Source organism: Borostomias antarcticus (genome assembly GCF_949987555.1).
Source record: "Borostomias antarcticus genome assembly, chromosome: 19".
Classification (NCBI taxonomy): domain Eukaryota; kingdom Metazoa; phylum Chordata; class Actinopteri; order Stomiiformes; family Stomiidae; genus Borostomias; species Borostomias antarcticus.
The window spans coordinates 1,938,311-1,965,177 of record NC_140252.1 but is presented as its reverse complement, the minus strand read 5'-3'; the positions used below and the strand labels follow the sequence as shown (position 1 = coordinate 1,965,177).

General features: G+C 45.4%; 2 protein-coding genes across 2 annotated transcripts; one reads left to right on the top strand and one right to left on the bottom strand.

Moving 5' to 3' along the window:
* Positions 1 to 4,187: 4,187 nt before the first annotated feature.
* Positions 4,188 to 26,578, top strand: LOC311321426 (poly [ADP-ribose] polymerase 1-like). The gene is made up of 22 exons (XM_084453404.1): positions 4,188 to 4,368; positions 5,581 to 5,743; positions 6,389 to 6,504; positions 6,748 to 6,962; positions 11,275 to 11,494; positions 12,039 to 12,215; positions 12,764 to 12,923; positions 13,127 to 13,267; positions 14,660 to 14,899; positions 15,586 to 15,651; positions 15,793 to 15,925; positions 18,810 to 19,005; positions 20,388 to 20,516; positions 21,065 to 21,148; positions 21,612 to 21,734; positions 22,087 to 22,215; positions 23,046 to 23,144; positions 23,244 to 23,396; positions 25,052 to 25,179; positions 25,269 to 25,330; positions 25,529 to 25,643; positions 25,820 to 26,578. Exons 1-22 carry the CDS (start codon positions 4,246 to 4,248, stop codon positions 25,899 to 25,901), a joined length of 3,054 nt encoding a protein of 1,017 aa, XP_084309530.1. The 5' UTR covers positions 4,188 to 4,245; the 3' UTR covers positions 25,902 to 26,578.
* On the bottom strand, positions 8,280 to 9,389 carry adorb1a (adenosine receptor B1a; the record flags this gene model as incomplete). Its single annotated transcript, XM_084454166.1, has 1 exon — positions 8,280 to 9,389. The coding sequence occupies one exon, from the start codon at positions 9,387 to 9,389 to the stop codon at positions 8,280 to 8,282; it is 1,110 nt and encodes a 369-aa protein (XP_084310292.1).
* Positions 26,579 to 26,867: the final 289 nt, after the last annotated feature.

Below are 26,867 nucleotides of genomic sequence, written 5' to 3'. Positions count from 1 at the left end.
GAGCGGGCCCTCGCACCCCACGCGGGTCGGGGTGTGGCGCCGTTAAAGGGTGTGCTATTTCGGTGTCCAGTACTGACAGAAACTTCCTGTCACCAGTAGGTGGCGCTCTAAGCGTGACTCAATACCGACGCATAGATGTGTTCAGGACGGTACCTTGATGAAGCGTGAGAAATGTTGTGTAAATCGGACAAAGTATGTAGGAGTTATGAGGACTTCCTGTTTCACCAGTAGGTGGCGCTGTAAGTGTGACTCAATACCGACACATAGATGGGTTCAGAAGGCCACCTTCATGAAGCATCAGCAATTTGGTGCAAATCGGATGATGTATGCAGGAGTTATGAGGACTTCCTGTTTCACCAATAGGTGGCGCTATACGTATGACGCAATACTGACACATAGATGTGTTCATGACAGAACCGTCATGAAGCGTGAGCTATATCGGACAAATTGAATAATGTATGGAGGAGTTATGAGGACTTCGTGTTTTATGGCGAAATGTCAAACTTTGGCGGGGCGCCACGGCAAGGGTGTTTGGTGAAAACTCAATTTTTTTGATAACTTTTGATCACAAAGGTCTTAAGATGAAGCTGACCCGATATGAAGTTGATCGGATGAAATCTGTAGGAGGAGTTCGTCGAAGTACGAGGCATGGAAATGGTCAAAACAAGGACAAAATGGCACATTAAGAGCAAAATGGCGGACTTCCTGTTGCATGTTGGGTATAGCTCCAAGAGACATTTAAGTGTGGCTCGATGAAATACATATGCCCTCCGAATTTCGTTCGCCTACATCAAACTGAAAGGTGGGGCTCGCCATTTTAGATTTTCCAGGGGGCGCTCTTGAGCCGTTTTGCCACGCCAATTTCCGTCACCAATGAATTATCAAATTTTTCACCGGGACTGACGTATCTGCAAAGTTTCATCCGTTTTCATCGATGTTCAAGCCGCCTAAAAGGCATTTGTTTGGAGTAAAGAAGGAGAAGGAGAAGGAGAAGGAGAAGAATAATAATCCTTCGAGTTTCAATAGGGCCTCGCACCGCCAGTGCTCGGGCCCTAAAAACGCCAAAAGCCAACAAAGGGGTATGGGTATTGCTCAGAGCAAGTGTTCCTGGAGCAGGTTCCAGTGATTTGAGGACTATATTTATTGGTAGGTATGAATGTATGCCTCAAGGCAAAAATCAGATTGCATCCCAGATTATTGATGTGTAATTGGTCTGTCTTTTCCATTTAGATCTGCAAAGGGCAGTAATTGGGGGTTACCCCTAGACTGACCATGCCTGAGGAAGGATCTCGCTTTTGGAATGTCCTTTAAACATTTTAAAATAAACCTTTTAAAAGCAACATGTTTATTGACTGTTTCCTTCTGGCTACATTTTTAGGGCCCGAGCACACTGGCGGTGCGAGGCCCTATTGTATTTCGAAGGATTATTCTCCTTCTCCTTCTTCTCCTCCTTCTTCTTCCAAAACAAATGCCTTTTTGGCGGCCTAAACATCGATGAAAACGGATGAAACTTTGCAGATACGTCAGTCCCGGTGAAAAATTTGATAATTCATGGGTGACGGAAATGGGCGTGGCAAAACGGCTCAAGAGCGCCCCCTGGAAAATCTAAAATGGCGAGCCCCACCTTTCAGTTTGATGTAGGCGAACGAAATTCGGTGGGCATATGTAGTTCATCGAGACGCACTAAAATGTCTCTTGGAGCTATACCCAACATGCAACAGGAAGGCCGCCATCTTGATTTTAATGTGCCATTTTGTCCTTGTTTTGACCATTTCCATGCCTTGTACTTCGACGAACTCCTCTTACAGATTTCATCCGATCAACTTCATATCGGGTCAGCTTCATCTTAAGACCTTTGTGATCAAAAGTTATCAAAAAAATTGAGTTTTCACCAAACACCCTTGCCGTGGCGCCCCGCCAAAGTTTGACATTTCGCCATAAAACACGAAGTCCTCATAACTCCTCCATACATTATCCAATTTGTCCGATATATCTCACGCTTCATGACGGTTCTGTCGTGAACACATCTATGTGTCAGTATTGCATCATACTTATAGCGCCACCTATTGGTGAAACAGGAAGTCCTCATAACTCCTCCATACATTGTCCAATTCGTCCGATATATCTCACGCTTCATGAAGGTTCTGTCCTGAACACATCTATGTGTCAGTATTGCGTCATAATTATAGCGCCACCTATTGGTAAAACAGGAAGTCCTCATAACTCCTCCATACATTATCCGATTTGTCCGATATATCTCACGCTTCATGACGGTTCTGTCCTGAACACATCTATGTGTCAGTATTGCGTCATACTTATAGCGCCACCTATTGGTGAAACAGGAAGTCCTCATAACTCCTCCATACATTATCCGATTTGTCTGATTTATCTCACGCTTCATGACGGTTCTGTCCTGAACACATCTATGTGTCAGTATTGCGTCATACTTATAGCGCCACCTATTGGTGAAACAGGAAGTCCTCATAACTCCTGCATACATTATCCGATTTGCACCAAATTGCTGACGCTTCATGAAGGTCACCTTCTGAACACATCTATGCGTCGGTATTGAGTTACACTTACAGCGCCACCTACTGGTGAAACAGGAAGTACTCATAACTCCTACATACATTATCCGATTTACTCCAAATTGCTAATGCTTGATGAAGGTCGCATCTTGAACACATCTGTAGGTCAGTATTGCGTCATACCTACAGCGCCACCTACTGCTTACAGGAAGTCCTCATAACTCCTACATACTTGTCCAATTTGTCCGATTTATCTCACGATTCATGACGGTTCTGTCCTAAACACATCTATGTGTCAGTATTGCTTCATACTTATAGCGCCACCTATTGGTGAAACAGGAAGTCCTCATAACTCCTGCATACATCATCCGATTTGCACCAAATTGCTGACGCTTCATGAAGGTCGCATCTTGAACACATCTGTAGGTCAGTATTGCGTCATACCTACAGCGCCACCTACTGCTTACAGGAAGTCCTCATAAGTCCTACATACTTTGTCCGATTTACACAACATTTCTCACGCTTCATCAAGGTACTGTCCTGAACACATCTATGCGTCGGTATTGAGTCACGCTTAGAGCGCCACCTACTGGTGACAGGACGTTTCTGTCAGAACTGGACACCGAAATAGCACACCCTTTAACGGCGCCACACCCCGACCCGCGTGGGGTGCGAGGGCCCGCTCACTGCTGCTCGCAGCACTAGTTTTAAATTATTATTCCATAACGTTGGTGTATGTATTGACTGGCATTTGTTGTGTGTAGTGTTGACATCCATTGGTTTGTTGAGTTGACATCCAGTGGCTGATCAAGGATCTTGTCAATACGGCACAAAACTGATCCAATACTTGATACTTGACTGACATGAATTTACAGATGGACCCATTTTTAAGTCTTCAAGCATACTGGGTGTCTGACTGTAGGCCTACATCAAATCAAGCTTATTTGCCATACAGTACACTTTTTATCTCTCTTGATAAAGATGAACAAAATGGATCATATAAGTGATTTATTTTGTGTCTACTTTCAACCTATCAAGGATGTGCCATTTAAAACATCTGGCATGGGGAATCAGTCTGATCAATGACCTACTGGACTGATGCTGTGTTCACACCGGGCGCAAATTTTCTCGCTGCGCCCGGTGTGAACACAGCATGAGGGCAACGCCGGGTGAGAGCAATGTAAATCCATGTGGAAATCGTGAGTCTCCACCTCATTGTTATAATCTCATAAAAGATGAAATCTGTCTGAAAAAATCTGATCGACTTTCCACGGCTAATAAATTCATGATCAGCTTTCACTCGATTGCTCTTGTCTGCGCCTCTACGCGGGTATCTGGGGTGAGTTCAATCTCAAAATGTTCTGCACTGTTTTGCTACGGTTTTCGGGTTGACCGAATAGTTTCCTGAAAACGTGGTGAAACGGAGTGCAACGGGCTTTGGGGTAGGTTTTCTCTCGTTAACGAGTGTGTCAGAGGTGTTACCAAATCAGCAGCCTGATAAATAATCCCCGTTTAACCACACAGGGTGTTCAACGCACCCCTGTTTCCGTTTCAATTAACGTTTTGCCACGTTTTGTCGAGGCTGAACACACCCCTGGTGCACGCGGGCTTCTTCCATGTCTGGAGCCCAATCTGCTGCTGCATTGTGATTGTTGTGGCTCGGAAAGTTCGCTTCACACTCTACTAATCTCATTTCGAGTGAAAACCCCAAACAAGGATGGCAGATTCACAAGACGACAAGCTTTACAAAGCCGAATATGCCAAAACCGGACGCGCGTCGTGCAAGAAATGCAAAGAAAGCATCGCCAAAGACTCTCTGCGCATGGCCATCATGGTGCAGGTATGTATGTACGGGCTCTTCTCTATCACAGATAAGAGCAGGCAGGGTTGGTCCCAAATGCACAGATTAATTTGCCCTATCATGCTTGGTTATCCGAAAATGACTTAATTGAATTAATTGCGTTAGATACTGTTCTGGCATGCACGATGTATCGGTATTGTTGCGATGGGCCCTCTTCAGGGTTATAATGGCCTGCTTGAAGGGGTGGATGAAACCAGAGTCTTGACTGCTTCTGTCCTTTGATGCGGCCCTGACCCAACCAACAAGACCTCTCCATAACAATACCACGTTACAGCCTTCATTTAGGAAAAACCAAACTCAAATGGCTAGCTCACTTTTGCAAGATAGCTAGTTATGTGTATCAATAGCGAGCTAGCATTAGCTAGTTGTCAGATTTAATAAAGATTTTTTTTTATTCATCTTACGTAGCTCCAGCTTGAATTATGTCATTACAATTCATGGGAGTTATTTGATGCTTGTAGAAAATGTAATTTCAATGTTTTGAATCAGGCAATCTCTGTGTAAGATTGTAAGATGGTCAAATGCCCCACATAATCGGCATAGATCCATCTAGTTAGCTTCTTCTCAAACGACTTGTCCCTAATAAACATAGAAAGTATGAGACCCATGGGCCTTTAGGAGGGATCTTAGGTTGATATAAAGTAACTATTTTTATAACATGTTTAATGTTCCCTTTAACCTCTTCCACTCCCACCCTATTTTGGAGCAAACACGCCAAAAATGACACTCGTATCAAAATGTCTAGCTTCAGAACCGTACTGGCTATATGTATGAATGAGGTCTTGCCAGAAAGGACACCCCATAGAGTGTCTTGTGAAATTGTCATAAACACTGCAGGTATTACAGGAACTGAGCAGTGGGCCTGAAGTCAGTCGAATTTTAGATTTGTGTCCATCTTAAATCAAATAAAAACATTATTCAGTATGAATAACAGTGTGTCTTTATCTGATGGTGAAGGCCCAGCCACAGGACGTTCCACCTCCAGACTGTTAGGAAATTGAATGAGTTGACATGACTGCTGTGATAATAATTCTATTCACCAATGTTTAGCTGTAGTAGGTGAAGAACATACCATGGCCTTGGTTTCTTTCTGCTATGGAGCTGTGGAGAGCTGTGGAGGCTCCGAGTCCTCACCATCTTCATCAAGGTCCCTCCCCTGTAACCCACCCCTTCGCGTCTTGTCCTTTGCAGTCGCCCATGTTTGATGGGAAGGTTCCCCACTGGCACCACTTCTCTTGCTTCTGGCTGCGGGCAGCGGCCCAGTCGACAGCCGACATTGCTGGGTTCTCTGACCTCCGCTGGGAGGACCAGGAGAAGGTCAAGAAGGCCATTGACAACGGGGGAGCCACAGGAGGTCAGACTTCAACCTTTGACCTTTCGCCTGGTTTATGTAATTCGCTGATCACAGCGATGTCCTTCAGACTCATGAGTGGATCCCCAATATCAAAACCAGTAGCTCTAAGGCTTATTACAGCATTACAAATGAATTACATGGTCCAAGTGATGAAATGTCAATGTAGATTAATTGTTATCCTATCTTAAATTAAAGAATACTTAAGAGTCGTACAACATTTGACTTATGAAGCATAAATTGTAGGGCTGGGTTAAAAAAAAATCGATCAAATGATTCAGAATCGATTCATGAACCCCCAAATCGATCTTTTATTGAATAGTTTATTTATTTATTGAATTGAACAGTTCATTCATTCATTCATTCATTCATTCATTCATTCTTCAGTATTGATACCCAGCCCTAGTATTGATGTGTTGCATAACTTGGCAGTCATGTAATTAAGTTTACAGCAAAAAAAAACAACCAGGTTTTAGTAACACTAACCGAATCGATATTGAATCGAATTGAATCGTGATAATCGATTCTGAACCTTGTGAATCGGAATCAAATCGATTCTAGCCCTAATAAATTGGACTTTTGTAGTAATGACACATGAGCAGAAGGTGAAAGGTCAGATCGCTGATGTTCTTTACCCCCCCTCCACAGGAAAGGGGGACTCCAAAGGCGGAGCCAAGGGAGAGAAAACGCTGAATAACTTTGCGGTGGAGTATGCCAAATCCAACCGCAGCACATGCAAAGGCTGTGAGCAGAAAATCGAAAAGGTTAGACATGGTCACTAGTTACCTTTATTTACAGTTCATCAAGCAAAATGAAATTGTCCCCTTTTGTTATTATTTTTCTCAGACAAATGGGACAGCAATAGTCTGGACACATACATTTGTTATCTAAGTACACAAAAACAACAGAGGTATACATACACAGGTATTAACACATATACGCGGCAGACAGATTGCAGTATTATGCTACAGTATGGATGAAAGTCCTGCTTCCCCCCTCCGCTCAAGGACCAGATCCGGGTGTCCAAGAAGACCATAGACCCAGAGAAGCCCCAGCTGGGCCTGATCGACCGCTGGTACCACACTGCCTGCTTTGTGGGTCGCAGGGAGGAGCTGGACTTCAAACCCGAGTACAGCGCTGCCCAGCTCAAAGGCTTCAACACGCTGAGGGTGGAAGATAAGGAGGAGCTCAAGAGGAAGCTGCCCATCGTCAAGTCTGAAGGGTGAGGAGCCTGTTTGTCCTCCATCCATGCCACGGGGCACCTGTTGGTACAGTGGTGTACGCGGAGATTTGGGGGTGGGGGTGTGGGGGGATATTTTTTAAAGGAGAATGCTCGTTTTTGACAACCTGGACCTTATTTACGGCATATTATAAGACGTTTGACTCACCGAGATAATTTTGGTGTAATTCGGAGGCCTGTAGAAGAAATTTAAAATCCAGCGCGAGCCAGTATATCCATGTAATGGCGGCGGACGGGGCACTGAGAATGCGGCTTGTAAAAAATCTATTTTCTGCTGCGAAACGGTTTTCATCAATCTGTCTTTATGAATCGCTAGTTGTGCTTACATAGAGCGAGGGCTTGTTGTGTTTTTTCACATGCCTCTGTAATATGATCTTTAGAAACGTCTTTAGAAATGAAATAGCTTCCCCACTTGCTCCAGCACGCATGCGCACAGCGTGCAGACTGGCCATTCTCCGTTACGTCTGTAGGCTACACTCGCGGCTCACATTCTCTACTCTACGATCGGCTTGTTGGTGCCTGGAATATTGTGTGCAATATGCTTCCTAGATGAATAGGCCTATATGATCTTATTTCAAGTTACAAACAGGGTTGTAGAGATAAACGATGTGAGTTAATGTTCATAGCCTAGCAGCAAGGCTTTTCTACTTCTTCCGATCCTCTCACTTTTTGCAACCGAAATGCAATTGGGATTCAGCATTCCCTCTACGTGAACACACCAGGGCTTTTTGCATAATCAACCAATCATTGCACTTCAAAGTAAAACGCACCATGCTCATCTGCCTTGCCTATTTTTCCACTGCGACATCAAGATTTTGGGGCATTATTACTTAGTTTTGCAATTAATCCGTGGTCCACATACATGCTGAACCATGTTGGGCAATCCATACGGATCAATAGGATCACGGATAGATCAACTGTATGGACAATACAACAACCCAATGCTATTTGATATCCTGGTTGGTCAGTTCATTACAACAGAGATTTTGTTAAACTCACTCCTCCATATAAATACAGCTCACCTGCGCCATCGAATAGCTTTCCATCGCTAGCTTTTCAGTGGCGTAGCTGGCGTGTTCGTCGGCAGGTCAGAGGACCTGAGATGGAGCCCGGCGTGGGTAAGCGAGGGTGGAAGTTTACTGGCGAGCGATGCGGGGACACCTGGTACACGTGCACACTTCCTCTTCTCACCACTGCTGACATCACTGAGAACCTGCTCTGTTGCTCCAACCATAGCTCACTCACTTCCTAGCGTTTCTGTACAGTAGTCACCTCACTAGACAACAATCGCAGCGTCGCTCAGTGCCCAGGGCGTGATCGGTTGCCCCCACCGCCGTCCTCCTCCCCGTGCCCTGTCGTCCGGAAGCAGAGGAAGATGGCTTTGAAGGATTCCCGGAAGACCCTCATCTTGTAGGCGTAGAGGAAGGGGTTAATGGCGGAGTTGGCGTGCGAGAGGATGATGGCGGCGAGCAGCAGCTCGAACGGCACCGGGCAGCGCGGGCACAGCAGCAGGAAGCAGTTGATGACGTGCAGCGGGATCCAGCAGACTGTGAAGAGGAAGAGGACGAGGAAGAGGGAGGTGGCCGTCTTCATCTCCCGCCTCATGCTGGCTGCCTGCTCCTCCTCCCCGCCACCGCCGGCCCCACCCCCGGCGAGGCGCTCGGCCGCGATGCGGCGCGACTGCCGCCGGACCGTGGCGAAGATCTGCGCGTAGATGAGGAACATGACCACCAGCGGCGCCAGCACGCAGGCGAAGAAGTTGAAGTAGACCATGTAGGTCATGTCCACCACGAACACGAAGAGGCAGTAGCCGGACGGCGGCGGCGGCCCGTGCCAGCCCATCAGCGGCACCAGGCCGATGAGGAACGCCAGCGCCCATGTGGCCAGGATCACCAGGGCGGCGCTGCGCGGGGTCATCAGCGCGTGGTAGCGGAAGGGCAGGAAGATGGCGACGTAGCGCTCCACGGCCACGGCCAGCAGGCTGAAGATGGAGCTCTGCGTCAGCGTGATGAGCACGCTCAGCGTCAGCAGGCACAGGTAGAGGTCGTGGCGGGGCACGCCCACGTCGGTCAGGATGGCGCACGGGATGGCCAGCGCGCCCACGCAGACGTCGGCCACCGCCAGCGACACCAGGAAGTAGTTGGTGACGGTACGCAGCTTCCTGTTGAGCCCCACGGCGGCGCAGACCATCAGGTTGCCGGCGGTGGAGAGGGCGGCGATGACCAGCTCCGCCGCCACGTAGGCCAGGTTGGGAGAGACCAGCAGGTCGGCGGAGGAGGAAGATGAGTTCCAGAGGGGTTGCTGGGAAGATGAGTTCCACAGGGGTTGCTGGGAAGAAGGGGAGGGCAGCAGGGTTGAGTTGACGGTTGGGAGAGTGGCGTTCAGCATGCCGGTGATGTTGGCAGACATTTTCCTGAAGGGAAGACAACCAGGATCAGACAAACACAACGTTGATGGTTCTGAACATTTTATATCCCTTCTACTAGCAACGACTAATGCAGGGCTGCTGGAACTTTCTCAGGCACTGGAGGATATACTTACGGTAGCAGACTCTCCCCAAATTGATTGATCTCAGTATCTCCTGCTCCAAAGCAGATGACCAATGTGTTGCGGTGTTAATTTTGACTGTAAATATTGATTTACTGTAGTTTGTCATAGTCTTTTGACTAAATGCTATTTAGTTTTAGTCATTTTTTGGTAATCTGAATTGTTTTAGTTTCAATCTAGTTTCAGTTGACTAAATATCATTGATTTTAGTTGACTCAATCTACAGTAGATTTAGTTGACTAAAATCGTATGGGTTTAATTAAAGTGGAATGCATTATTTAACCATTTCACTAGAATTTCCAAACTCATATCGTCACCTTCTTAAAATAATGGCCCAAGTCAGTTTTTGAGGAAAACTCTTCAAGTCATCTCTTCATGATGCTAGCCTCCTCTGGTAAAATTGACTACATCCTCAATTGAGAAGATCACTGTTCCCACCCTGGTCATATAATGGCCTATGTCTATATGTAGTTGGCCTAACCATTGTATTTTTTGTGTTTTTTTGGAAAAACTTTAAAATATGACTTATTACCATTATTTTAAGAAGGTGTCGATATACTCCTGGAGGAAAATCTATTAGACTGATGGACAAAGCTACTGAATTACATTTCTGTTTCTCCTTGGCTGTTCGAATTCATGAGCCACAGCTTTCACAGAAATCTCAGCATTCTGATTGGATCTCTTCCCAAATCGTCCCTCTCTAACATTTCTGTCAAATGTTTATTTGCTGATGAAAATGTCAACAGATTTCATCATAGTTTTTGCCATAAATTAGTTTTTATCTAGTTATTGTCTCGTGAAGATAACTAAATAAAACATTGATGACGAATAATTTTCGTCATAGTTTTCATCTACGAAAATGAACATTGATGTGTAGAACTACAAGTCCGTACTCACCGAAGGGTCCTGAGGTTGGCCAGAAGCCAGAAGCTGGTTGAAAGGATGAGCTCACTAGATCAGGACCAGCTCTTCCCTCCCACACTCTCCAACGGAGCCTGGAGAACGAGCAGAATTAACATGCAAGTTGTCACAAACTCAACAAAGATCACACACCAGCACCATGCGTGGGCACATCTTCAGCCATGTGCCGCATCTAGAGACCATGGCTGACCGTTTTATACAGTCTTCTGCTCCCAGACCTGATTTTTGAGGTGGAATGTTTTTCTTGGGTGTGCTTTTTCATTCTTCCCCAGAGGGTCAGACGGTGACCTCCACAGGGCAGTAATTAGGAAGGAAGGTGTGTGTTTCTTTTCCTGTGTATTTGTGTGTGTGCCCTTGTGCATGTGTGTGACTGTGTGAGTGTGGGTGTGCGCGTTTCTCACTGTGTGGGTGTTCGGAGGACAGTGATAGGCCTCAGGGATGCTGATTAATTTCACCCCTGATGGGCCGGGATGGTGACCTCCCTGTGACCTCGGGGACACCGACGTGTGCCAGCTTGTTTGGGTCGCAGAGTGACGGAGCCACTGATGAACTCCGCTGATAAATGAAGGTGTCCGAGTTGTTTGTTCAAACCTGGTACAGATCACACACTCCCTTTTGGGCTCATTTAGGAAGATCATTTGAAAGAGCCTTCAAAGTTCCTTCAAGGGAAGTGATGTTTTCAACTTGTTATTGCTTCACATTATGGGGGAGGGGGGGCACATTATGGGGGAGAGGGGGGCATTTAAAGGTTTGCATAACTGATGATTTACTACTGTAAAGTAAATAACTAGATAACTGACATGAATTGAAAACTTCTGACTCCCAGGAAGAGGAAGGCTGACGAGGTGGACGGAGACGGGGGCTCCAAGAAGCAGAAGAAGAAGAAGGAGGAGGAGGAGGAGAAGAAGAAGCTGGAGCTGCAGATGAAGGAGCAGAGCCAGCTGGTCTGGAGCATCAAAGACAAGCTGCGGCAGCTCTGCTCCACCAACGACATGAAGGAGCTGCTCATCGCCAACGGGCAGGAGGTGCCCTCTGGAGAATCCAACGTAAGACGCCCTCCCTCTGGCTCTGCTAGTGAGGCTGGTCCAGTCTGTTCTAGACGCTCTCCCTCTGGCTCTGCTAGTGAGGCTGGTCCAGTCTGTTCTAGACGCCCTCCTTCTGGCTCTGCTAGTGAGTCTGTTCTAGACGCCCTCCCTCTGGCTCTGCTAGTGAGTCTGTTCTAGACGCTCTCCCTCTGGCTCTGCTAGTGAGTCTGGTCCAGTCTGTTTTAGACGCCCTCCCTCTGGCTCTGCTAGTGAGGCTGTTCTAGACGCCCTCCCTCTGGCTCTGCTAGTGAGGCTGTTCTAGACGCCCTCCCTCTGGCTCTGCTAGTGAGTCTGGTCCAGTCTGTTCTAGACCACCCACGCTTGTTTGGACCTGATTATGGAAGGCCAATTAAATGTCCTGTCGCTCGTTAACCAAGCCTCTCAAAACATGCGTCATTTCCATGCTGTGTCTGTCTCTGTGTCTGTCTCTGTCTCTGTCTCTGTGTCTGTGTCTGTGTGTGTTTGTGTGTGTCTGTGACTGTCTGTGCGTGTGTGTGTGAGACAGATCGTGGACAGCCTGTCGGACGGCATGGCGTTCGGGGCGCTCAAGCCCTGTGGGGAGTGCACGGGTCAGCTGGTGTTCAAGAGCGACGCCTTCTACTGCACCGGAGACATCACCGCCTGGACCAAGTGTATGTTCAAGACCCAGACGCCCGACCGCAAGGACTGGGTCACCCCCAAGGTGGGTCCCCTTCCTCCGTACCGGGGGAGCCAAGTACCGCATGGAAAAAGGAATTTAATAATAATAATAATAATAATACATTTCATTTATAAAGTACATTTCATTGTGAGACAGTCTCAATTTCTTTCTTTTTTTAAAGTTTTCTTCTTCATTTGAAATTTGAAACTTTAAATTCCACCAGCTGATGGCACTGCGTCTTTCCCTCCTTCCTTGAGTTAATCATAAGCTGTGTTCGGAATCGCTGCACTATATAGGCGTCAGCCATTTTGTTTGTAGAGTCCGAATTCTCCACGGAATTTTCGTTCCCTATATAGTCCACTATTTATTACCCACAATTCACCTTGATTTGCAGGGAACAGTGCATGTACCCTACATTTTCTCCGTTCCCTAGGTAGTTCACTACATGGTGAACCCTATATAGGGAATAGGGAGTGAGGGAACGAGGGAGCGATTCCGAACACAGCTATAGAGTAAGGAGGAAGGCGGGAAGGAAGGAAGGAAGGAAAGGAGGGAGGAAGGAAGGATAAAACATGTCTTTCTCCTCCCAGGAGTTCCACGAGGTCCCCTTCCTCAAGAAGTTCAAGTTCAGGAGGCAGGACAGGCTGTTCCCCAAGGTGGCCCCGCCCCCTCCGTCCGCGTCTGCGGCCGCGCCCGTCCCGAGCGCCTCCAGCGCCCCCAGTAGGCCCCTCCCAGAGGGAGCCCCCGCAGGTGAGGGGAGGGATGGACAGGGTGTGGTGTATTGGGAGAACTGGGCCAGTTTCCCATAGTCACAGCATGTACTGCACTGTGCTTTACAGTAGCTGCTGGACAAATTTGTGTTGTGTGTGTGTGTGTGTGTGTGTGTGTGTGTGTGTGTGTGTGTGTGTGTGTGTGTGTGTGTGTGTGTGTGTGTGCGTCTGCCTGCTCTGTAGACAAACCCCTGACAGGGATGAAGCTGGTGGCTGTGGGCAAACTGACTAAGAACAAAGATGAGCTGAAGGCGGCCGTGGAGGATCTGGGCGGGAAGATCACCAGCTCAGCCAATAAGGCGGCTCTCTGCTTCAGCACCAAGAGTAAGTGACCAATCAACATCCAGAGGATGGAGGCGGGACAGCAGATCACAACCACTGTACTAAAACAACTGGATGCAGTCTTATCTCAGTGCCCTGCACCTTTAAATGTCTAGTTGGGTACCTCGGACTGGAAGGTCCAGCAATGGCAAGAAGTCCAATGTTCCTGTACCCATACTTGTTACACATGGCGAATAAACGTTCTATTCTATTTATAACTGCCGATCATTTCCAACAGAACATCACAATCGATACATACTCTACCATATCACGCGGGTGTGGTTTCGGGTCAAGCGGCGAGCGTGCCTGCACAGGGGTGCTGCGATACGCGGAGCGTGCCCACTCGGCACCGTCCGAACTGCTCCACTCCTGCAGCCGACCTCATAATCGGCTTCACCCCCGTGTCCACGTGGATGGTACTTGTGTACACAGTGAATAGCTAGCTACAGTGGACTCCAAAATTACTGGCACCCCTGACTGGCAATACACAAACAGTACATAAAAAAATATATAAAGAATATAGTTATAGAGAAACTGAATATATCAATGTGTGAAATACTGTATTTATTAATGTTTCAATGGAGTCAACCAAAATCATAACAATTATTTAATACCAAATAAATGTCAACAAAATCAAGGTTTCATAATCGTTGGCACCCCTCATTTAGTACTTAGTAGTACAACCACCTCTGGCAAGGATAACAGCTTGGAGTCTTTACCTGTAATGTTAGACAAAGTTAAGGAACACATTTGGAGGGATAAACCCTCTTCCTAGCGTTACTAGAGTGCTAGTGAAACAGTCTTGTTGTTAGCTAGTTGATAGTAAAACTGTTAGCTAGATTTTCACTCTGTGTTGTCTCGCTCGCACTAAACTACTTTTCTTGAATCACGAGACTACCTCGGCCCGAATCAAGTGACACAGACGTGTGCGCTGCATAGACCTGTACTACCCGCTAGATGGCACAGGGTGATATGACACATCCACTGGGTGACTGCTTAGATCATAACAGTACTTATCACTGAACACTATAGAAATGTAGGCTGGGTCTCTCTCAGGTCTCGTAGATCGATCCATTGCTCTGTATTCGTCTTTCTCAATAAGGCCCTATCACAGAAGCTTCCAGAACTCAAGACTGGTTAACCCTTGAGGTCCCCTTGATCAGTTGTGAAGTAGGAAAGCCTGCTTGTAGTTTTGCAGCGCCATCACTAGGAACACAACTCTGGGGCCAGAGCTCGAGTGCCATTAGGACATTTTAAAAAGCTGGTTGGGGAATTTTTCTGAAGATTGTAATTGCTTTCATTGAGTATGTAAGAACTTTGCACTTTCTGTATATTGTGCAGCTATATTTATATTATATTGTATAATGTCATCTATATATGTATCTTCTCTCTCAGAGGAAGTGGAGAAGATGAGCAAGAAAATGGAGGAGGTGAAGGAGGCCGGCGTGCGCGTGGTCTCTGAGAACTTCCTCACAGACATCAAGTCCTCTGGAAAGGCCCTCCAGGAGCTTGTCTCCCTGCACGCCATCTCACCCTGGGGGGCCGGGGTCAAACTCGAGGCCCAGGCTCCGGCTGCGGCCTCCAAGTCCGGAGCGGTGGCTGTCAAGAGCACGGGGAGAGTGAAGGAGGGTGAAGGTGTGGATATGACTAGATGATTATAACCAGGATATAGATGCATTTAGATTGTAATGATTAGGGTTGTCCCAACTACCATTTTACAGGCTTCATACTCTTTGTAGTTTATGAACGAATACTTGAGAAAATAAAAAAATCTAAATTGATCCCCTAGGTGGCAGCCTTGCATAGTCTGTATTATTAAGTCTACTGGTGACAAGCTGAGCAAACAATGTACCATGCCACCATCTAACGATGCTGGCTGACAGTAGGCTAATGTTGTAACGTAAGCTAGCGAACTGGATGTACGTTATCTTTCACCGTTTATCTATCCAACCCTGTTTCTAACTTTCAATACGGTTAAGATATTTGTCTAAGAAGCATTTTCGCTATATCTTATCAGAAGAGATCTGTCTCTCCACCGAAGTTCAGTTTGGAGTATCAGGGCATTATTACGAGTACATGAGCGGCCCCGATAACTATAATGTTGTAGTTTGAGCTACTTTTGCAAAGTTTTGCTGCAGAGAAGGAAAAAAAAACGACTGAATTGAGCTTCAAATACCAACCTACCGAACGAATAGTGGAATACTCAAATGACACAGGCCAGCCCTAGTAATGACCAGTAAAGGAGTGAGGCTGCTACCTTGATATATGCTGGGTTTTATATTTGGACATCTTGTAGATGAAAACATTTCTTCATGTTCCAGGTGGCAGCAAAGCCAAGAAGATGAAACTGACAGTTAAAGGAGGAGCAGCAGTGGACCCAGACTCAGGTGTGTGCGCGTGTGTGCGCGTGCGTGTGTGCGCGTGCGTGTGCGCGTGCGCGTGTTTATCTGTTTTATGCACGCTGTAGAACTTTGAGGCCTTAAAAAAATAATAATAATAAAGATAATTCCTGTATTGTGAACTCTCAGGTCTAGAGGACAGCGCCCACGTGCTGGACCAGAACGGCAAGATCTACAGCGCCACCCTGGGTCTGGTGGACATCAACAGGGGGACCAACTCGTACTACAAGCTGCAGCTGCTGGAGGACGACGTGCAGAAACGGTGAGAGGACGCTCTGCCTGAAGACTCACAGCTCTGCCAGGTCCACCTCCTGTACATCCCAGAGGCCCTGTGGTGATCTAGTCCGCTGTGTTGTCCGTATCTGTCAATTTCAATTCATTCTCTGTGGAAACAATCTGTTTGACAGACGATGTAGATGACACAAGAGTATGGGGGCTCTTTTCCCTCCCATTTGCTGAGTTGAACTGTTTTGCCGGGTGGACCGGGAAGTAATAATCCGTTGAGCCAGTGAGAGTCACAGAGCTAGTTAGCTGTCAGATCACAGAGCTAGTTAGCTGTTAGATCACAGAGCTAGTTAGCTGTCAGATCACAGAGCTAGTTAGCTGTTAGATCACAGAGCTAGTTAGCTGTCAGATCACAGAGCTAGTTAGCTGTCAGATCACAGAGCTAGTTAGCTGTTAGATCAGAGCTAGTTAGCTGTTAGATCACAGAGCTAGTTAGCTGTTAGATCACAGAGCTAGTTGGCTGTTAGATCACAGAGCTAGTTGGCTGTCAGATCACAGAGCTAGTTAGCTGTCAGATCACAGAGCTAGTTGGCTGTCAGATCACAGAGCTAGTTAGCTGTCAGATCACAGAGCTAGTTAGCTGTCAGATCACAGAGCTAGTTAGCTGTCAGATCACAGAGCTAGTTAGCTGTCAGATCACAGAGCTAGTTAGCTGTCAGATCACAGAGCTAGTTAGCTGTAAATCACAGAGCTAGTTAACTGTTAGATCACAGAGCTAGTTAGCTGTCAGATCACAGAGCTAGTTAGCTGTTAGATCACAGAGCTAGTTGGCTGTTAGATCAGAGAGCTAGTTAGCTGTTAGATCAGAGAGCTAGTTAGCTGTTAGATCACAGAGCTAGTAAGCTGTCAGATCACAGAGCTAGTTAGCTGTCAGATCACAGAGCTAGTTAGCTGTCAGATCACAGAGCTAGTTAGCTGTTAGATCACAGAGCTAGTTAGCTGTTAGATCAGAGCTAGTTAGCTGTTAGATCACAGAGCTAGTTAGCTGTTAGATCACAGAGCTAGTTAGCTGTCAGATATCTGCCATACGTCTTCTGCACATGCTATGCAAATTCAAACGGGCAGTGAATGCACTTGCCCCCTTCTCTATATTTACGTTAAATGGTTCGGTCCTGCTGCCAATGGTGATGGAAATGGGACTTGCTATCAGTGATTTGAGAGTGAGGAGTGTTGGTGTGGAGCTTATGTCTCAGCTTCCTAAAGAAAAATCTCTTCCAAAAACGTTTTTGTATGGCGGGTTTGATGGTTTTACGGCTGGCTGAGATTTACATAAGCTAGTAACTTTATTCTGGTTAGCAATAGTTAGCTAAAAAACTGGTAACATTGCCCTAAATTTAGCCTACATGGCCAAGCTGGCTGGCTAGCTAGCTGGATACGATTCATATCTAGGCTGTTGACTCATCAGGGAGAATATTAAATGAGAAAGGTGGGCTACTGTAGAATAAATATTTCAAAGCAATACAATAGAGCCTTAATGCATTATATTCCATTATATTTTGAATTGTCACCTGGTGCCTGAATTAAGTTATGTTTTTATTTTAAATAAACATTTCCACCATAAATTGATGCAGAAAAGTCTCAAATTGGAACATAAAAATTCACCAGAATGCAGGAAATTCAGTGTGACCTCAAAATGTCTTGGGGGAGGACCCCGAGACCCCCCTCTTATTGTGTCCTCCCAGTGTTCAAATCGAACCCTTACAACGGGTGGGGCCCAATGCCATATCTTTTCATGGGGCCCAAAATCCCTGGTGGCACCCCTGCCTGGGCCTAAGATGGGGGTTGTATATGGTTAAACATTTATCTCTCTCTCTCTCTCTCTCTCTCTCTCTCTATATATATATATATATATATTTAGAGAGAGGGAGAGAGAGAGAAAGAGAGAGAGAGATGTTTAACCATCTGTCGCCCTTAAGGAGTTTCATGACGTGTGGGTCTTTTTATATATACATTTATTAGGGCTGTCAATTTAACAAATGAATGCGTTAATAAAAATGAACACAAATTAATCACATTAAACGATTTCGTCCAGCTGTAGGTGGCACAGTTGCTGCGTCATTGATTTAACATTACTGAAGTGACAAACTTAATTTGGACCTGACCCCGTAGGCTACATCGAATGTCACACAAAAGCATCTTTGCCTTCAAACAAACTCGTGGAGGCGGATAATCAGCTTGCTTGGCCCTCTAAACAGAAAGTTTACTTTCAAAAAACTCCCAGAGGAGACAGTTAATAAGAGTGTGGTCGTTTGCAATATCTGCAAGGAAGAATTTGCATTCCATCGGAGCAGTTCTAGCCTAACTTATCAATGCTTAACATGTTAACAGGTGTCAGCCCCAGTAGCCCACTAGTGGGCTTCAACCCACAGTCACTGAGAGCAGGATCCCAATGAGCAAGTCTACCTCTGAAAAATTGACAAGCTCCAGAGTGGATTGCTGTGGACTGCAGGGCTATTTCAATGGTAGAGGACAAGGGCTTAATGGAGGCGTTTCAAATAGCTTCCTCCCATGCAACTTACAAGTCGCCTTCAAGAGGCACCGTAATTCCAAAAATTCACCAGCTGTACGACACGAAAAAGACAACAAGAATGGAAGTAGGCTACTGGCGTGGGACCAATGCATTGTTCTGACCGGGGTCACTGGGTGTTGGTCAGTAATCACAATCACAAAGCCGTAATGTCTTTGAATTGAAATATCTTCATTTAGAGGCAAATAATTGATATCCGAATAATTGCGATTAATTAATTACAGATCATGTAAGTGTTGTAGTGTGGCAGCCCAGCATGGGCCAATACAGAGGTGTATTTCTCCAAGGGGATTAACAAAGTCACCTCCTATCTCTCTCCCTATCCTGGCTGTAGGTACTGGGTGTTCAGGTCATGGGGCAGAGTGGGCACCACCATCGGGGGCAACAAGCTGGACAAGTTCCACGATAAGGACTCAGCCATGGACAACTTCCTGGGCTTGTACGAGGAGAAGACGGGCAATGCCTGGGGCTCCGCCCATTTCACCAAGTACCCCAACAAGTTCTACCCTCTGGAGATTGACTATGGCCAGGTAGGTCTGTCACTCTCACACACACACACACACACACACACACACACACAGACTTAACACCAGTGTTGTAGTCAAGTCAGTAAATCTGGAGTCCGAGTCGTGTCACGAGTCCCCAGTCTGAGTGGAGTACCCATGATCCTCTTCAGTCAGAATAATCAGGGTCAGAGTGGAGTACCCATGATCCTCCTCAGTCAGAATAATCAGGGTCAGAGTGGAGTACCCATGATCCTCTTCAGTCAGAATAATCAGGGTCAGAGTGGAGTACCCATGATCCTCGGCAGTCAGAATAATCAGGGTCAGAGTGGAGTACCCATGATCCTCGTCAGTCAGAATAATCAGGGTCAGAGTGGAGTACCCATGATCCTCGTCAGTCAGAATAATCAGGGTCAGAGTGGAGTACCCATGATCCTCGTCAGTCAGAATAATCAGGGTCAGAGTGGAGTACCCATGATCCTCGTCAGTCAGAATAATCAGGGTCAGAGTGGAGTACCCATGATCCTCGTCAGTCAGAATAATCAGGGTCAGAGTGGAGTACCCATGATCCTCGTCAGTCAGAATAATCAGGGTCAGAGTGGAGTACCCATGATCCTCGTCAGTCAGAATAATCAGGGTCAGAGTGGAGTACCCATGATCCTCGTCAGTCAGAATAATCAGGGTCAGAGTGGAGTACCCATGATCCTCGTCAGTCAGAATAATCAGGGTCAGAGTGGAGTACCCATGATCCTCGTCAGTCAGAATAATCAGGGTCAGAGTGGAGTACCCATGATCCTCGTCAGTCAGAATAATCAGGGTCAGAGTGGAGTTTGAAGATGTGCTCCTCTCTGGCACAGTCAAAGAGCTGAGATACACAGAAACATGCTTGAGATTCAAGATTACTTTTATTTGACACATGTAATGTACGGTGTAGTCACAGTGAAATGCTCCAAGATTATTCTCAATACGGAAACTCCAATACTCAATTTACAAATTACAAATGTATAAGTTACAAATGTACTAATTACACAATTTACACAATAAGTACCATTTCTATACAGTGTAAGATACAGGTAAGATGGCATAGACACCGGTCTGGATGGGTTATGTACATGCTATATATGTATATAAATAAATCAATAACCCAGGGGCAGTCATCAGTGCTCAAGACCAAGTCGAGTCATGAGTCCTGAAAAGGAGTCCAAGTCCAAGACTCGAATACTTCAACAAGTGCTTCACACGTCTCAGAATTCACTTTCAAACCACAATTCCAGCTTATCCTGAGGATGATTGAAATCAACCACTGCAATTATGTACAGAAACCTTTTATGAGATCATGACCCAGTGATTGGTTGACCCCGGCCCAGTCCCATACCTGATTGGTTGTGTGGTGTTGTATTGCTCACCAGGATGAGGAAGCAGTGAAGCTGCTGACGGCCAGCGCCGGCACCAAGTCCCTGCTGGCCAAGCCCATCCAGGAGCTCATCAGGATGATCTTTGATGTGGAGAGCATGAAGAAGGCCATGGTGGAGTTTGAGGTAGGCAGAGTGTGTGTGTGTGTGTGCGTGTGTGCGTGTGTGTGTGTGTGTGTGTGTGTGTGCGCGTGTGTGCGTGCGTGCGTGCGTGCGTGCGTGCGTGTGCGTGTGTCTGATAGAAGTGTTATGTCAACATCAGTGTCATTTTATTTCTAAAGCACCATTCATACAAGTCTATGTAGCACATAGTTCTTTACATAAAGAGATGGATGAAAACATGAATCATGTAAACAATGAGAACTGATTTATCTGAACTGATTTAAAAGAAACAATAAAAAAAAATATTATATATATATATATTTTTTAAATAATTTTTGAATCTATTAAATAATACAACTAAATAAATAATCTATATAAAGAATACAAATTAAAAACACTAAGATATTTATACAAGTAAAGCTATGTGGTAAAAGCAATATTAAAAAGGTTTGTGTGCGTATGATTGGAGTGTGTGTTTGTGAATACATGGGTCATCTACGTGATAATTATGAAATTACATATTCCCAGTATTCCCAGTATTCCCATTGTAACGCGTTTCTCCCTGGCTGCAGATTGACCTTCAGAAGATGCCGCTGGGGAAGCTGAGCAAGAGGCAGATCCAGAGCGCTTACGCCCTCCTCAGTGAGGTCCAGCAGGTCCGTGGCCCAGGGCGCCCCCTGGTGGCCCCCTGCTCACACTGCTTGGGTCCACCTACAGTTGCAATCAAAATCATTCAACCCCCATTGCAAATTAGGTTTATTGGCAACATTTACAAACTTTCAGCTGTTTGCAATAAATCAAACAAGAACAATTTAAATAGCTCAACACAACTAATATTACAAGTGGTTGCAGCAGGTCCTAACAGCAAAAGGGTGCTCTACTAAATACTAAAGACGCTTGTCACGAAGAGGTTGAGTGATTTTGAGACTGCAGTAGTCACTAAAAGTGGCATTTTGTGTTGAATTTGGATAAAACACTTGTATGTTGTTCAGTTTTAGATTAGTCTTATACTACAGTACCCTCCACCATTAAATGAGTATAATACGTTGTGGTACAGTACAGTAATGCACAGTGTAGTGTTCATTCCACATTCCTAAAGGCCTTCCTCTCTCCCCTCAGGCGGTGTCAGAGAACGCCTCAGAGTCCCACATCCTGGACCTGTCCAATCGCTTCTACACGCTGATACCTCACGACTTCGGCATGAAGAAACCCCCGCTTCTCAGCAACCTGGACTACATCCAGGTGAGTCTGCGTGTCCTCTCTCCTCCCTCCGCCCGTCTCCGTCTGCGCCGGTGTGTCCTCTCTCCTCCCTCCGCCCGTCTCCGTCTGCGCCGGTGTGTCCTCTCTCCTCCCTCCGCCCGTCTCCGTCTGCGTCGGTGTGTCCTCTCCTCCCTCCGCCCGTCTCCCCAGAGAGACCACGGGCTCATAGAGGGTTGGCGTCTAGACTGTCCTTTTCAAACACACGGTCCTCGCATGGGAAATGTACTTGGGAAGTAAAGCGGATTGTGAATCTGATTCTGCTTATTAAAATGTATCTAGAAGCTCTAAATCTAAATGCCCTAAATATTTTAACCCATCACTTGCTGCTGTGCAGGCTAAGGTCCAGATGCTGGACAACCTGCTGGACATTGAGGTGGCCTACAGTCTGCTGAGAGGAGGGGCAGAGGACAACAAGAAAGACCCCATCGACATCAACTATGAGAAACTCAAGACCAAGATCGAGGTATGGCTCAGCTTCTCTTTGGCCCACACAGTTTTCTCTGTGAGGTCCTGAGATGGGATTGGATTTAGTGTTTGTTCATGAACCTTCTTCAGGCTTTCGTTCAGAGCAGACGCTTTTGTTAGGAAGCATGATGGCGGCGCTACGCCTGACAGCAGACAGCCACTCTCCAATTCCTGGCGTTTCTTGTTAATCTGTTCGTTTGCAGTCCTTTGTTTTTGTTTGTCTCCCTTTGTACCTGGGCTGCGCCCCGGGCTGATGTAACAGTTGGTTTGGGGGCGCATTATAAATAAAAATAACATAACATAACATAACAAGCTGCAGGAGAACAGCAGGTGCAATGCTCACTTGCAGAGGTCAGTTTTCTATTAGATTCAGAGGTGCAAAATTATGGAATCGTTTATCAAATATCGCAAGAAACTGTTCTTCCTTTCCAAGTTTCAAAAGACACTTGAGAGATTATTTAATTGAGATGTTGTAAATAGGTCTCTTTATTCCTTCACGGCAAATTTCATATCCATAGTTGTTTTTTTCTTTGTTTTTTTCTTTATTTTGTTGTTGATGTAGTTATCGCTTTTTATGTATTTATGACTACTGATTGATAATCTATATTATTCTACTTTTATGTTTTGTATCCTATCTATGTTCTGTATTATTTTTGTGTGCCTTGGTTTATCATTTTAATTGTATTTGGTGGAGGCTGCGCAGAAGCCTTTCTGGCTTTTTTGCCTCTTCCTGCACTGCACCCTCAATTGTATTTGTCTTCATGCTGTATATTTTATTTGTGTGCGGGAAAATGCTGACAATTCAGCAAGAATCTGTCCATTTTGCAGGTTGTTGACAAAAGCAGCAAGGAGGCAGAGATCATTATGCAGTATGTCAAGAACACACACGCTGCTACTCACAACACCTACACACTGGAAGTGGAGGAGGTATGTGGCTCAATTAGAGTAGTGTTGATGCCTTTGCTCTCTCCCTTGCTGGTGCTCTAGCTAACACCAGCCATGTCTTGTCTTCTTCTGTGGTTCTAGATTTTCAAGATAGACAGAGAGGGAGAGTACCAGCGGTACCGCCCCTTCCAGGATCTGCCCAATCGCCAGCTGCTGTGGCACGGCTCTCGCACCACTAACTACGCTGGTATCATGTCCCAGGGCCTGCGTATCGCCCCACCAGAAGCTCCTGTGGTGAGAGCTCAAGTCCTGCAGTGCCACCTGCTGCTTAGGAGGATATGATGTCGGTGCATCCTATTAACAGGCCAGATGAACAGTAAACATCCTATAAACAAGTCAAATGAACAGTAAACATCCTATAAACAAGCCAGATGAACAGTAAACATCCTATAAACAAGCCAGGAGCTGGTTGCATCCAGCAGGGCTCACACCTGGTCGTAAGCTAAGTCGCTCATAACGTTCTGTCTATAACTATAAGACCGTTGCACCAGCTGGTCGTAACCACTATTTTCACTGAGACCGGGCGTAAATTCTACTCCTTACTGGAGAGCAGGCGTACTTTAGAACGATGTGAACACAGGGATAGTATTTATAGCTAGCTATCTGGCCATGGCATATTTTTAATCAGATATACCTGTAGCGTTAGCTGTTACCTGATAGGAAATGTTTTTTGAATGATTTTTCAAGGTGCCCATCCACATCCATTGTATGACGAAAACGGTGGTAGAGCAATTATCAGACTTTCTCAAAAGTGCTAGTTTTGTCAACGTTTTGATCTGAACCATTGTATATGATCATAAGTAACCTTAAAACAGGGCTAAACATGCATTTTCCCTTTACTACTCCTTTAAGAATGGCAAGCTTTTGCTTCCAAAACAAAAGTAGAATTCTAAGAATCATCGGACAGCAGCGCCCTCTGCAGGCTGTAGAGGTAGGCTACATTGAGTGAAAACAAGTGGTGTTATAGTTCCATATGACTGGAAGACTTGAGATATATGTATATATTCAGAGACTTGACTTGAACTCAGTGAACGTGACATTTAGTGAAGACCCTCGTATATCACATTACATGCTCTCTGAGCTAAACTGGACCAAGCACCCATCCTCCTCCACAGCGCTAACTTATCACATTAGTATCAGTTCACGCCACTATATATTACAGGTACAGTATACAACACTTGTAGAGCACTGTACATTGAAACGCAAAAAACAAACAAACATACAGTGCACTTCCTTGTGTCCTGAGCAATGCACCAGGTCAAAGGTCAACCCCATACAGTGCCCTGTTGTCGAGCAAATCGAGATCTAGACACTTAGAAAAATTCCAAGTGAGAGAGATGCACACAGAACAGGAGAGATTTCCTGGAATTATAGTGAGAGGTCCAAGCCTCTCAGGGCGTGTCTATACTGTACTACGATCACAGAGGTCGCGAGGTCAGCTGTAAACTGCACAGCTGATCCCCACAGACCTCCCACCTCAGGGCATGACTAACCTCATTATGGTTGGACACATAATATGACCTTGCTAACCATACTTGATCTCTGCTATCCAACACGATCAAGCTACCTAAATAATTAATCTATGTTGTAATATGTAACATCTAATAACTAATGATAATTATACCCACAATGCACCTAACCTCAATACTAGCCTATGAGAATCCTGATATTTAGAACAAGCACCAAAAGAGCACCTGAGTAGAAAGTAGACGGGCTCCTGAGTAGAATTGACTACTTTTACTGAGATAGCAAGCATAGTTTATTATGTGCAAAGCAAAATGTTCTTGGCAATGGAAAAAATGAATTGTGGCGAGCGCCCCCGGGATAGTGAATCAAGGCAACAGTTGTGACATAAGGAATCACGTGTGTATTGTCTTTGTACATTCCAGACGGGTTACATGTTTGGCAAAGGTGTGTATTTTGCCGACATGGTGTCCAAGAGTGCCAACTACTGCCACACCTCCCAGTCCGATCCCACTGGCCTCCTCCTACTGGGAGAGGTCGCCCTTGGCAACATGTGAGTGACAGACCTCCTAACTCTTATCAACAAACTCATAAATGTATATCTTTATGAAACTATATTCATGATTTGGTTCATTCATGCAGGTATGAGCTGAAGAAGGCGTCACACATCTCAAAACTACCCAAGGGCAGACACAGTGTGAAAGGTACGCGTTTGATTTATGACCTCGTCCTAACAATTCTGACCAGCATGTGTGAGCATGTTTATAATACAATCAACGACAAAGACAATTCATAATGTTCTGTAACAACCAATGTTATTGTCCACAATGTGGAAATATGTATGAAGTCTCCATTTTCAGAGCTCTCTGACTGATGTATTTGAACCTCTGTCCCTATGCCAGGTGTGGGTAGAACCGCCCCTGACCCGAGTGCCACGGTCACCTTAGACGGCGTGCAAGTGCCTCTGGGAAAAGGAGCCAACACCAACATCGACGACACTAGCCTGCTATACAACGAGTATCCTTTGCTAACCCTCAAAACCGCTGCCTGTCTTAGGAAGCTCAGCCTCACTATTTTTTTGTCTATACTGATTTATGTGCATTTTTATTCTGTCAACATAAAAATGCAAAAGATCTGTTTTGACCATTGATTTGTCTCCTGTCTCCCCGTTTTCCTAAACTTTGCTCTTCCAGGTACATTGTGTATGATGTGGCTCAGGTGAACCTCAAGTATCTCCTCAAGACCAAGTTCAACTACCAAACCTCCCTGTGGTGAGGGGGGCTGTGGACCAGCCCTCTTAGATAATCAAAGGGCAATGATGTGGTCCCCAATAGCCTTCTGGGGTTCAGCCCCATTCCCCGCAACAGTGGACATCTTTGGCTATGGAGCAATACTCTAACATGTTCTGTTTTCTTTGGTAGTCTACAATCCTAGCCACTGTATACAACTTAATGCAATAGCTGCTAGCCTTCCATAGGATTGTTGGCATTTAAGCACTTCAGTGTATATTTTTTTTCCTCACACATTACTTTATGACAAGGTTTCAGAGCTCACCAGTCAAGAGGTTTGAATTGAGGCAGATGTTGACATGACGTGTCCAAATGGCTGCTTGGGAAAGAGTCGATTGATAAGGTGAAGGAATGGGGTTGAAAACTAGCCCAGTGAATACATAAACCATGGCTGACATTTTACTAGAACTATCCTAGTAACAACGGTTAAAATTAATACTTTGTAGACTGTCAATTCTATGTTGGGACATGTATTATATTAGTTTTCCCATTTGTTTCTCAAACTAAAGGTTGACTCAGAAAATGTCAATAGGTCAGTAGGCTGTGTATTCCTGTAAAATAAATGTTTGACTGGCAGCATCGAGTGATAACTTGTTTTCGGCTATGAGGTTCGTATGTCCTCTTCACCCACACTTGATTTTCTACTTCTTTCCTGACAAAAATAAAGCCTTTTGTGAATGTACCCTGCTAATGTTCCATCTTTCTCTACATCAGAGATGTCTAAATAGAATTATATCCATTTAAATCCCTTTTCTACATTATGTTGCATATATTATACCATTGTTTGAGAAGGCATTCTTTCCCTTATTTTGTCAAAGGTGTACCCCTCCCTAGGTTTAAGTACTGTTAAAGTATAGATATAGGCCACCTTATGATTTCTAAATGCTTTACATATTCATATTATTTGTGTTGCTAGTTGCAAAATGTGAACTTCTTCCCAGAATGCATTTTG